This window comes from Micropterus salmoides, unplaced genomic scaffold (genome assembly GCF_014851395.1).
Source record: "Micropterus salmoides isolate LMB-PRFRI ecotype aquatic unplaced genomic scaffold, ASM1485139v1 Ms_hic_scaffold_22, whole genome shotgun sequence".
In the NCBI taxonomy this organism is placed as follows: Eukaryota; Metazoa; Chordata; class Actinopteri; order Centrarchiformes; family Centrarchidae; genus Micropterus; species Micropterus salmoides.
In genome coordinates this window covers 7,172,405-7,186,538 of record NW_024041373.1, presented here as the reverse complement: position 1 = coordinate 7,186,538, position 14,134 = coordinate 7,172,405, and the positions used below count along the sequence as shown (strand labels likewise).

The 14,134-nt window shown below is 40.8% G+C and overlaps 1 protein-coding gene across 1 annotated transcript in view; it reads left to right on the top strand.

The window, feature by feature from the left end:
• The window catches only part of dntt (deoxynucleotidyltransferase, terminal), an 80,874-nt gene extending 68,617 nt beyond the window's left edge, over positions 1-12,257 (top strand). The window contains exon 11 of the mRNA XM_038737051.1: positions 11,943-12,257. Coding sequence (XP_038592979.1) covers positions 11,943-12,029 — 87 coding nt within the window. The 3' untranslated portion in view covers positions 12,030-12,257. The remainder of the gene's footprint in view (positions 1-11,942) is intronic.
• Positions 12,258-14,134: the final 1,877 nt, after the last annotated feature.

The following is a 14,134-nucleotide window of genomic DNA, read 5'->3' as shown; positions in this document are numbered from 1 at the left end:
TTTCTGTGGATGGAGTGCTTCTCACTGCCGTTTGGCAAACAGTTTGTACTTCACTCTTATGTTTCAATTCATCACTTTCTGTAGGCGGAGAAGATTCTGTTCATGCCTGACACCACAGTTTTTCTGGGGCAAATAGGGCAACATCACACTTTTTTATTTTAGCTGCAATTTGTGATTTATGTTGACAGGACAGATGTATTTTTCCATAACAGTGTTGCCTTGTGCAGCATGTGATGCTTGTTGTGGGAATGTTCTAAGAGAAGGCAAACAGCATTGCCATAAAAGAACAGAGAGAGAAAGAAAGAGTGACACGTGAAGAGAAGGAAAGAGACAGGAAGGTTTCATCGCTATTCCTGCAGACTGTTTTCCCTTTTCACAAGGCTGTATCAGCAGGATGGTCATCTAATCAGCCTTCACAGTAGGACAACTACATCAGTTAGCATCAATGATAAATCATATTGACAGCTATTGCCTGACAGAAGAGGGGTAATGGTAGAGGAGGGACAGTGGAACTGTTGAAAAATAGATTGAAATTAAGGGGAATTACGAGGGAAAAGAAGAGCGATGGACACATTTAGTGGAGGAAAATTTCTAAAAGAAGAGAAGCACATTCAGGATAATTGCACGAATATTATCTGTTCCCTTAATGTACTTGGATTCTACCACCCCCTCTTTCCCCCTGTCACTATCGTCACCTCACCCACAGTACCTCTCCTCTCCAGCCTCCCATCCACCCACACAGTTTCTGTTACCATTGCTTAATGGGTGGGAAAAAAGGATGGGAAGTATGGATTCTATTGAATCTGTGTTTTGCATGACTGAAAAAAACTGAATTCAATAGCAGGCTATAATCCCTCTGAAACCTTGCAACCTGAAATCTATTTTCCTGGATTCACAGTGTAAAGAGAAGAAATTAGTTCACTCTGTGAACTTGCGGGATTGGAAGAAGAGGACAAAAAAGGGAACATAATGAGAGAGAAGAGGATGTTGGAGGTGGGGGGCCAGGGATTGGGCTGAACCAGGGTGTTTGCTCTCTCAGGAGACAGATCCTGCTTCATTATTGATGAAAGTGAATGGCAGAAGGTTTCAGGAAGGCCCGGTGTTGGGCCATGTCCGCTTGTCATGTAACATTAATTGACCCAGCCTTTGCGGTGGCACAGGCACCCGTCCATCCGAGGCTCCTGTTTCAGTTTCCTCCATGATTTATTTACAATGACACTCGACTGAACAATCATTGGGTTGCTTCGGGTGTGTCTTATGATCTCGTGCCCTCTAAAAGGAATTTGGTGGTTTCGGTGTGGAATGCCAGGAAAAGGAGCTGTTGTAAGAGGTGTTCAGTACACGTACGAACAAATCTAACAAATACAGACTCTTTAAAGTGGAATCATCATTGTTACTGAATGAATCAGAAGCTTACAGTAGTGAGCTCCTCTCACTGGTGACTAAGTACTGCTATCAGCTCTGCTGTGATTATTTGGTTAAAAGCTTACAAAAAGACAAAAAAACAATCATGATGTGATAACTCTATACTTAATGTACAATTCTTTGAACTTGACTGAACAAAAAGATTCAAATCAGCAAAATGATTTGTAATTTCTACATCTACATAGCATTCTATGTAGGTGTGAATGTGATGTTTGCAGCCTGCAATCATATAATGATTGTCTTGTTCAACTACTGTTGATATCCAAGAGCACATGAGGGACTGGACCGGGATTTAGTAGAGCAGGCTGACAGTATTCTGTAAAAACATGAAAATATTTTTATATAAAAATGTCTATAGAGCAATCTGTTGTCAGCTGATGTCATAAATTGATGACTCAGCCTGTACACTGTCCATGAAAGGTTGTACATGAGCTATTCTGAACACTGTTTGTTGATCAGAGCCCTCCTGCACAGAGGCAATGCATTTTCTGTTTGCAGAACCAGCAACTGCGGTTCATTTGGACGAAATATAAACGGGCGAGGCAAAGATAAGAAACTGCAAAAATAGAGCCCTGGATGAACCCACGGCTCTATTTTTGTAATGGTGTGGACACACAGGATGCGGCAACTGATTTTTTGTCACCTTGTGGCCACAGTGACACTGTGTTGGAAGCAGGGTGCGATTAAGAGGAATACATTAATCACCCAGTGGAGGCTCTGACATGAGTCATGACAAATCAGATCACTTCTTTTTTTTTTTCCTTTTTAAAAGCAGTCTGCTCTGAGCGACTGCGCTCTGACAATTTAGTGATGAAGAAAGCAGTTCAGAGCAAAAATCCACCACAAAAGATTATCTCCCACAAAAGCCTCTCCCAATAGGACTCTGAAGTAAATACATGGTACCTTAAATTAAATTGGTGTGGGAGGAGATGGTGCATTTGGCTACATGTTCCCAGATCCTAAGAGAACCTTCTACTAATGTAGGAAACTGTTCAATGATATAGAAGAAGAAGGATGGTATTTGCCAGCCTTTTAACCTCGTGCATCATGACGCATGCTGGCAGTTCTGTGTTGGATGATAATCATTAAAAGCGCAGCCAACACGGATAAAGCAGTTCGAATGAAAAATGTAGTTTTAGGTTCTCTTGATATGTGCACTGCTTGGTTGCCATGAAAATAACACAGAAAATGACTGCTTCCTCTGCCATGAAACGCTGTCTCCCTGCAAGCACACAGTCCAGGGCCCAGACACCAAAATTACCCAGCACTGCTTGATTATTACTGACACACACTATATTGCACCTTTGGCTCCCAAATGGGACATTTACCATCACAGTGAGTTACCAAAATACAAAATGACTGCCATCAAGAAAAAAAAGCTATGTGCATCTGGCAAAAATGCCAGCACAAAGCCCACCAATGCACTGTCACACAAGTGCCCTTATAGGTGAATCTGCTGGCTGATTTATGTGTTGTGCTCTCACCACTACCAGTACTGTGGCTGCAGAATCAAACTGAGTGAATTCACTGACAGTGGACAGTGACAGACATTTGGGTCGATCACAGTAAGCGATTTCCCAGTTTGACAGATGAATTTTGCCCATGTAAATGTGGAAGTTTCATAGTCTCAGAATACTAGTTTGAAATTAGTTTTGACAGCTTTGGGGGAAAAAAACTTTTTTGTCTGACCTCCAGAGGATAGATGTGAAAGTTGCTGGTGCTAGCTTATAATTATAAATCAGCAAACTCGAAGTCCATGATTTTCTAGCATTGTAACCAGAAAGAATCCGTAGTTTGATAAAAATCTTGAACACAAATTAGCAGACAGTCATCAGTCTGAAAACGTTTTTGGTCATTTAGTGTTTTGCGTTATAGGTTTCATTTCAGTTGCTTTTGAATGACTATATTTGAAACATATAACAGATTCTGCAGGATCTCATCTCATATTAAAAAAAACCCATCATCATCATATATTAGATATACACTGTTGTTTAAAAGTGAGGTGTCACCACAGTAATGGCAGCTTGTTTACTTCCACCTTCAACCCAGATACATCTATTCCTACTGTATGAGAGCAAACATTTATGTGTCTCCAAAACTGAACACTTTCTTAAACCCTAACTAGTTTAACTGTTTATTTTTATTTTATTTTAATGCTTTGCTGGTCACAGACTGCTTAAGATGTAGCATACCCAATCCCATGATTTGCTGCTGCTCCCTTAGTGTGACCGGTCAAATGACTTAGAAGGTCCTGGATCATATCATTACAAAAATGTGTCATTAAAGTGCCCAAACAAAGCTCATATTTTTGCCAAGGTGCATTTTTAATTGAGCAGAATGAAAGGAGTGCTGAGGCAGCGGCATACGATCACACTGTCTGGAGCAGGAAGCAAATTGGTCATGCAAAACCAGCCCCTCTTCAACAAACCAATTAATTATTTATGGGCTTCACTGGAGCAGAGAAAGTTAATTTATTGTTATCATTAGAAGAATGTTCTGTTTGGGTCCATGTGAGGAAGAGTCAAGCTACAATTACAGACTCCAGGCAGATTAGAGAGAACTTCGTGTGACTGTGGCAGACAGCAGTTCTCACACTTCACAAGTTCACAAGACGCCTCCAAACTTGAGTCATGAACTTCAGGAAGATGATGGGCGAATAAATGCAAATTTAAAGGGTGTAACATACATAATGCAAAGACAACTGTCCAAGTTGACATGTTGTATGTCGGGGGGGAATAATAAGGCTTTGAGACTTTGTGTGAAAGCTTGGTAGGTTCAGTTAGTAGGGTGTGTCAAAAAAGGGAAGATTTTACAGGAAAGCATGATTGGCTGAACCAGTAGTGGATTACACACTCTCCCCTTAGAGCAGATCTTTCTGCTTAATAAAAGTGCTCTGTGAGAAGCCTTGCCATTTAAGATGTTCAACATCAGGCAGGTATTTCAGTAGATTTTCCCAACTAAGGATGTCATGTGTGCCAAGACTGATCTGTCTAGACTTTGGGATCACAGTCATATGCAGAGTGTGTCAGTAAAAAGCATGCAGTCTTGTTAACATTAAGAAGTAGGTGTGAATCACCAAGCCATCTAGTTACATGTATCATTGTTGCACTGAGTTTAGATGCCGCTTGTTCTTTGCTTTTGTGTGGAAATTATTAAGGAAAGAAATTAACTAAAAATATTACTTTTTAAGTACCTTTCCTCTCTGGAATTAAAAATAAAGTAATTGCTATTTTATCCATCTGTATTGTCAAGTTTGGAAATCTTTGTGCCTGGAGCTGAGAAATGTTCATTGTGTTTGTTGGTTTGCACCGGTCGGCTTAACAATGCCAATGTTATCCAACTTAATTACTTCAGTAAATAAGTATCAAAATAAGTGTTTGTATTCACATTATACATTCATTCAGTGACATTTTTACTGCATAACAACAACAACAAATAGCAGCTTGCGGTGAAAACATTTACAAATTATTAAACTAATGAAGCTCTAAGTGGCCACTTAGCCTCTTCCTTTCAATCATCCCAACTTGTGTGACGTGACTTCATACTATGTATGTAGTGCATATATCATCGTCTATGTGGTGCTGGTGAGACAGATACTAGAGGACACTTGAAGGCTGATATTAAAGAGGTCAGAGTTCATTTTCAGGTTAATAATATTATTAAGTGGTTGTACCAGAATAGGTTTATGTTATTTCATTTTCCAAAAACACCATATTTGTGTCATTATGCACATCGCTACAGCACCTCTTTTCACCCTGTGTGTGTTTGACTACTGAGCGAGGCATCTGACTTCCATTTGATATTTGTTGGAAGCAGAGTAGGGTGGGTCCTGAAAAACAAGGTAGTGTGATCCAAAACCATGGCTTTGGTTCAGCCGTACATTTTCGAGCCTCAGTCTGATCCTAAAACACAGGCAGAACAACCCGAACCAGCTTTGCAACCTGTAAGTTATTAATTTATAATAAATGTAGACATGCAGACATCTAGTTCATGGACAGCAAACTAACCATTATAACCATATTACAAATTACATGTTTGCAAAATATGTACATGCAATACGGGATTTTGCACGAATAAAAGTTCTGTAAAGTTCGTTATGTCCCATGTACACTTTATTTCTCTGTGCAATACAGATTTAACTAGAGAAAAAAAGACTCCGACACCATATGAATGCACCGCCCCCCCTCCCTTTCCAAGTGTGCAGGTGAAGCTACGGATGCCGACACGCTCAAGTTGGCTCTTGTGCTAAGTAATATGTGTGCGCCTCCATTTGTCCAAATTTCTCTTTGTTTCTTACTTCTAATAAAACAGTTGACTACTACTACTACTGTATTTAGATAGAAATGGCTCATTCCAAGTTAATAAAAACAGAACGATTCATTATGTAAGGTCTTTATACTCCACTGAAAACATAGTTATGTACATTATTTTGCTTTTCTGTCAATAGATCCTCCTAAATATTACACACTGAACTGTGCACTCTCTCTACATCACAGTACAACTTTTTGTCCATTGACTGCCTGGAGGGTATCTAACATTATTTTAACTTCATATTTAAGTTGGTTGGTTTGGCCACACCAACCACTGGGCAGCATTATGAGTCGTGTTACAATCGAGCTGTTTTCAGGCAGTTCAGAGCAGTGTTTTCTGTGGGAGCTGTGTAACTCCCTTTGGGGTGGACTAAGGGCCTTTTACTTTGCAAACCTATTACATGCACAAAAAATATATAGAACACCATAAAGGAAAGGGAAAAAGCCATCCATCCATTCATCCATCCATCGTCAACCGCTTATCCTGCGTACAGGGTAGCGGGGGGGCTGGAGCAAATCCCAGCTTACATCAGTCGAAAAGCGGGGTACACCCTGGACAGGTCGCCAGTCCATCGCAGAGGGAAAAAGCCAAGAAGCAAAATATGACCTCTTTAACGTAATACAACGACTGGAATGAATCACAAACAAAAAAACGAGTTGCTCTAGCAGGCAACGTAACATCCTGAAGAATGTAAATAAAAATATGTCCTAAATTGTAATTGTCAATCCATGTAATGCTGCCAAATATGAATTTAGAAGTGTTAAAATTCTACTTTGCCAGCATTACAAGGACACTGGAAAAACATAGAGGTTTTATTAGACCTCTCTCAGACTCTTGTATGTATCTGTTCTGTTCATTACCTTTGGGCAGCCTACTCAACTAAATAACTTTGATTTGCAAATGTTTACTCCTCCACAGGAGCAAAGAGCCATAACACCAGGGATATCGAGTGAGGATCCCATTGTTTCTGATTAGGAATTCATTATTTTCTACCCATCTGCCTCTCTGCCCAGTATACGGGCTGATTAGCAAGCTGGGGAAGTATAGGTAATGACAATAACACTAAACTCAATAGCTGTTTTATAGGCAGCGGTGCTTTATGACGCTTGCACTAATTGCTGGTGTGATTAGTGAGGTGTCTGTGCCCTCTCTGGTTGCTCTGGCTGTCCTGTGAACTGAGCTCTCGCAGACCAGAGCACAGGGGAAGTGTGGGTGTGTGGCGGATCGTTGCAGGAGGAAGACACAGGGGCATAATCAACTTCCCACTTTTTCTGCCCCTGTCAGCCCTTTCCTGTGTGCTGCAATAAAGACAAATTAACTTAAAGGCAATCAAATGATTTTTCCTTTTTTGGTGATCTCTTGGCAATAAAGTAATTTATTTCTAACTGTCAGTGAGAAGAAGAAAGTCCAAATAAAAAAAGTGGACTGAGGACATTAGCTGATTTAATAACCTGAAACTCATGTGAAAAAAACATCACATTTCTTTCTGGCTTTGAGTGTGCCTTCTGAGATGGAAGTGTACCTTGGGCTTGTTATAAAAAGGCAGGTTTCCTCAAACATAAAATATTTTACACTGAATACATTCCTCTCACTGTTATACCAAAAATACAACAAGCTGAATCTCATGCCCTCGAAAGCTTTATGTGCAACTGCCATTCAGTCTGGCCTCAGTACTCGAGCTCTTCATACATGGCCATTTGTCCTGTGGCCAAGCAGACAGTCAGTTCTGAAAGTGAGATGACAGCACTCTTAGTGAGGCTTTTGTTCAAATACATTTTCCCACCACAGAGTTTGCATAAGTGAATTTGCATGGATTCCAGGTTTGCATACTTCTCTGCATGACCTTTATCCTGGTTCTCCTAGCAGACTTCTACTTTCTTTTCTCTCAATGTTTTTTGGACATTTCTTTCTCTCTCTCTCTGTGTTTGTATGAGATTAATCATCACGTGTTATTTCCTTATCTCTTATTTAATCTACACACACTAACAGTTAACATTGTGCCAACATCATTAAATAGATGTGGATACAGTAAACTGCCACAATTCTGTGTAAATGTAAACAATTAAGTTTAACAGCATCTGTGATTGTCCATAGCCACCGGGTTTCTTAATCATGACCCACACTGTAAAACATTTTACACCTGCATTTGTTGAATTTTGGCCACTTGACGGCAGCACAACAAGCTGTGTAAAACACTGATATATTATCACCGTATAACGTGCTGTGTAAACATTTTAGCAAACAGTTGCCTATTTACACTGTCAACAGAATTAGAGCAACATTAGCATTTTTTGGTTTTTGTATTTCTGGCCACTTGGTGAATATAAGTCCAGTATTCCCTCTTCATTTAGCTCTGATCCACCAACTCCTGAAGTTCCCATTCGCCTCTAAACTGAACTTGATTAATTGTTGTTCACATCATGTTCGAAGTTTGCAGGATCCGTTTTTCATTCTCTTCAGCTATTGAACCTGTCAGTCTGTACTGAGATGCAAAGTAGGAGGAACAATTTTGGATGTCCAGGTTTTTCTGCATAGATAATGCTGGTTGTCAGTTGAAGCAATTCTGCAATTTGCACAGCTAACACAGATCAGGTTACTTTCGGATAGAGTATGAATTGCAGTGTATTGTTCCTCGTTGCAAGTGTTCTGACTTTTCTAAAAAAAACTCTGATTCCTACCTGATATGACATATGGCTTTTCTGCACAGCAAAAAAACTGAGGTTAATTTGAACATTTATCACGTTTAGCATCGTTGTCATTACAATCACAGGACACCACCAGCATAAAGGAATTCTGCCTTTTAACTTTTGGTCAGGTCAGAAGACTTTGAGGAGGGTGTTGTGGTCAACCTATGGCAAATAAGCCAATATGCTCACTTTGTTTCTTTAGAAAGTTGATTTGATAAGATTAGTCAATGTTCACATTCATTCAACTCATTTCATAAGACTTGATCATGATCAGCATAAGTTCTGAATGAAAATTATTTTAACTTGACACTTTGAAAGAAAAATTAAGTTAATAAATGATAGAGAATGAATGTACATATTCACACATCAGGCCAATATTTTTTTTTTGTGTGTGTTTTTTTTTTGCTTTTCAGTGGTTATGCTAATTTGGATTGATATTGAGCTTCCTACATGTTTCTCTCCTTCTGTCCGGATGCTTGCTGGCAGGGTAGTGTTGAACAGCTATCCAGGTTTTCTCTTTGTCTCTCTGTCTCCCTCTCTCTCTCTTCGATGTGTCAGTTGAGTCGGGCAGGAGCCGGGCAGGCAGCCATGTCCATCAGCTCCATCCATCAAGCAGTGGGCCGGGTGGCAGAGAGAGGATGACGGGCAGCAGAGAAGGGGCAGATGTTTTGCAGGAACTGATATGTGTTCACATCCACGAGGGATGTCATTACGAGGCAGACAGAGAAACATGTAGCTGATTAGCGGCTTATTAAGTCAAGGACACTAGCTTGCAGTAACACACACGGCTTCCATTCTGGCTGGTGGTGTTGGTGGCTTGCCAGTCACTGAACCTGAGTGATGAGACAGATAACCTCTCCTTCTAATTAAGCAATGCTCTTCTTAAACTCTACGCTTCTTTAGATAAACCAAAAAGCTCTGAAATGATGATGAGATTGTGTCATTTCAAGTATGGTTTCCCTGTGTCTGCCTAAAGTGGAGAACTCAGAGGTACATAAGGCTTGTGGATTTAGCTCTCAGAGAGCCCACACTGTGTTGTGCAAAGTAAATAAAGCAGCGTCTCCCTGAGGGCATGTAAGGATTGTAGGAATTGCCAAAAGTGGACAGTGCAGAAGAGAAAGGGCTTTAGCTCTGATCCAGGACAATAGCTAAATTGGTAATGTTGAGAATCTCATCTGTGCCCTGTGTTTTGTCCTTTAGTTGGATCTACAGAGTTGTCCTCAGTTTCCTCTGAACAATAAGCCCTGCCATATGTTGTTAGAAATGTGGACTTACTCTAAATCACATCAGCTATATCCAGCAGCCACCCCCCCCCCCGCCCCGCCCTTTTCTTTCCCTCCTCCTCCATCCCTGTGTCCACTTTTTATCACCTGTATGTTTAATACATATAGCTTGCCACATCATAAATTTCAGCGATGTGTGTCTGCACTTCATGTGTTTTGAGCTTTTAGAGCAATAAAGGGGCTCAGGGTTATGAGCACAGTAAAAAATACATGCAGTGGTGGACCACTTAATAGGCCTGGGGATCAAATATTATACTGTTTTACTAACAATACGCTTGTTCTTTGTGAAAGAGCGATAATATTTCTCTGGACAGCACTGGTTAAATGTTTTTGTGTGCAAGAGAAAATGAGAGCTAGGAACAGAGCTAATCTCATCCCAGATGGTCCTTAAAGTATATGATAGGTTACTACAACCGGGGTCTTATTTTAGTAGTTTTGACCATCATTTCTATCATCCGACGGGTCAAGCGACACAAGCATTCAGATGATAATATGTTTTATCTTTTGACCATGATTTATGAATGCACACTGGCACTTTTCAGAAACGTGAACATCACAATAAACCTTGGAATCCACTCATAAGTCATAAATAGGCACTCCTTGTGACTCTAGATCTCGTCTAATAATCATCATGTTTAGATCTTCTTAACAATCAAAAGTAATGTAGTGATAGTTGTCTGACCTTCCATGACTATAGTCAGTGTGTTAACATTCACTTCTGTAACCAGGTTACTCAGAGAAACCAGGTTACACAGGTAATCGGAGAATGTATTCACAGCAAAGTAACCTGGTTACTGTAAATCCGTGCATATACTTGCAGCTGTTCAGTAGTTAGATTTCTACCCTACTTCTCATTTTGGAAATATGGCTCGCTTCTAACTAACTGTATTAGTGATAGAAGACGCTGCTGTCTGTGTCCAGTCACTTAATTGTATGTAAAGGGTTCAGGGTGCATATTTGAAAAAAATATAGACTTAAACTAAGTTAACTCAGTTTACTGTTTCTATAGCAACTCTATACTTTTTATATCACGCATTAACATCAAAGGATATGGGAACCCTTGTGTAAAACATTCTAATATATGAATATGAATCATTTAAAAATGTGCTAAAACACGTCATGTCAATTAATGGCACTTATGAGTAGCTTAATTTATCATAAATAAAAAAACATCCACTTGTTCAGAGAGTTACGCAACCCCCCCGGTTAGCCAAACTTATTTTGCAGCAAAAACAACATGGAGCGGTAAAATGATTACCAGTGCAAACCACGACAGTTTATAGGTCGGCTTTCTGGTTCAACATTGACGATGATGAGAAGATCTGGCTAAAATTGCTTGTTTCTTACCCTCATTTCTTGAGCCATAGGAATTTGCTGTGGCAATATCACCATGTTCCCAGATCTCAGCAATTACTTTGTACAGTGTTACCATAAACGACGAAGTTGTATAAACTGGCTTATGCTTTAAATTTAACCCCAAGTAGGCTTGAAACAGAATTAAAGAAGTCTGACATAAACAGAGCTTCATGCAGTGTGAAGCCAAACCTCCCCGCCGCATGGTTAACCTGTCATTTGCATTATAAATAACAAGCCAGTATGTTGGGAGAAGTGCCTTGTAGTGTTTTTTCCTCTTCTGGCTTCCTAATAGTTGCTCTCAGTTATCTCTGCCTTTGGCTGGCTGTGGGAGCCGACGTGCTCTTGGTTTTTCTGCCATCCCTTCGCAACGTGTCAGGTCCAGTTTAGCACTTGAAGGCAGGATGTGTCAGAATCACAGCCCTCTCTCTCTCCGGGCTGTCTTGCTCCCAAGGTGAGTCAGGCCTCGTCATCACTCCTATAGAGACATAGCCCATCACATGGCGCCGGTAGACGGCCAGCAGTTAATAGCCCTGTCGTGATTTGTCAGGGAAAATACTCATCTGCTGAAGAGTGCAATGACTTAGAGCAAGGTTAGAGTGTTTATGAGTTGGAAGGGAGGTGGATGGTCAAATGTAAATCTGTCCCAGCATGTTTGAGCCTTGATGCAAACTGGGCGAATAAAATCCTAAATTGATATTGACAGCTTGCAGTGGAGATAAGAGTCCAAATACAAGCGCAGTTTAGGCTGCAAATACGAGATTTTCAGGAATATTGAAGCTTAAAATCGAGAATTTATGAATTTGGACTGGTGCTACCAAGACAAATTCCTGCACATTTCTGCATAAGTCACTGACATTCTGTTTGTTTGTCCTCTCTCTAGAAAGAGTTCCTGGCAGCTACGACTGAAAAGGACATCTTTGCCCATCTGGGTCTCGAGTACATTGAGCCTTGGCAAAGAAATGCGTAGGCCTCCACTCCTCCCTGGCTGGATGATACCCTGTGCGTACATCATTGTTTATCCCATCTGCTTGCCGTTCTCTGGCTCTCCTGTGGTTCACTTTCAAATGGCTTTTGATTTCCGTACAGTTTTGTGTTGTTGTTGCCATTATTGTTGTTGTTGTTGTCAGGATTACACGCTGGTGTATGATTCATAATTCCGCTTATTGTCTGTTAGCGAGTAAACACCTATACCATTCATGGCTCGCCTCTCTCTAAATGTTGTAATCAGAGGTTGGAGACAAAGACAAATCAGTCAGAGAATGAATCGCTTTGGGTGCCTGTGAGGTGCGGGAGCGAGGGAGTCTGAAAGAAACACAGAGGGAAGAAAAGGAGTGGGGTTGACCACAGAGAGAAAGGGAGGGTGAGAGAGAAGACAGGAAATGATGAGAAAAGTGAGGGGGAAGGGAGCATTTGTCGAGCAAAATGTTGTAATCACCCTCCTCCTGGCAGGAAAGTGCTCGGCGTGAAGCTGAGCCAGGTCTCTGGGGAATTGAGAGGCGGGTAATGAGCTTCAGATAGAGGAGCGTTCTGCGTCGCCATTTAGCCTCCATTTAAGCCTACGTCCACTGGAGATCATTTAGCTGGCATGCCGCTATCCAAAGACCCATAGTCCCTGCTCTTGTTCCACAATGAATCCTCTTCCCCAGATGCTCAGCTGAAATTAGAGGCAATCAGCTGCACCGGGAAATCGTGAAGAATTCAGACGGAAGGTAAATGAGTCCACTAACCACATGGATGGATCTTGGCATTCAAAGCAACTCTGGCTCCAGCGCATAAAACATCCATTATCTTATTGGTTTGACTTTGGCTTATGTTTTATGTATGATGGTTGCTTATCGAGATTTGTGTCCTTTGCAAACATATGGTGGCTCTATAGGACAATGATCCACTAATGAAGAAACTTTATTGATCCCTGTGGGCAATTTGAGTAAATTTGACTCGCTCCTCCAGTGATGGCACAACCTGCCCGGCGGTCCACACCCCAACCCACTTTCCCATGATGCTCAGCCCCCGGTTTATCCCACGGCGCCTCAACGAGAGCAGAGACAGATGAGAGCAAGGCATTCTAGTGAATCACCCTATTTAAAGATCTTTAAGTAGAACAGTCCGGCACTTTGAGGACTCGACCCGGGCCTCCTCCCACCACCCTTTCTTCTTCCTCCCTCTGGGTCTCTGTCTTTCTTTCTCTCCCGCTGTGTTGCTCTCTTAACCTGGCTGACACAAAACAAACTTTAAAGGTTCTGAGTTGCAGTGTTAACCAGATGGAGCAAGCTGTGGTGCGGTGGTCTCCTGGGTTAGCTAATGTTTTCACTTTAAAGCAGGGATGAATTCTTACCGAAAAATAGGAGATCTCTCCAGAGTGATAAAATAGCGAAAAAATCAAGCTGACCTCAATAAATTTACATTTGTCCTGCTCTCTTTTTCCTAATTGTTTTTCAAGTGCGAATGGGATCTCCTTCTACTTTCACATTAAATATTCATCAGTGTAAAGGGATTAAAAGGCTGTAGCACTCAATTTAAGAATTCATTCATTGTTGTTTTGGTCTTAGAGAGTCTTAAACTGTTTGTAAAGTTGAAAAATAAAGAATTAAGTGTACTATGCTTACACACTCTGCTCCAGTGTCCTCCTTTTCATTGCCCATGGCGCAACACATTTGCGTGGTATCACATATTAAGTAAGGCCATCTTTTCTCTTAGTTTCTTTAGCTTACTATAGTAGGAGATAACATAGCTATGCCAACAATACAACTGATTACAGTGATTAACACCTAACCTCAGTGAATTCAGATAATTACTAATTGTAATAGCAGAATTGAATTTAGAGTCTCAAGAGACTTTTACTCTTTGGGAGGAATCGACAAACTGTATGTGTAGATTTAGGTGTGGACGTTGGGGACACATTTCTACAAGCATTGCTGAATTGTCCATACCAATATTAACAAACTTTTCATATTAACTTCTCTTTGTATCTGTGATCTATATGCAGAGTTGCCAGGTTTGTGTCTTTTCTGCAGAAAGTGGGATACTGTGATGGAGACTGAAAGAGTGACATATGTCGGTCACATATATCTG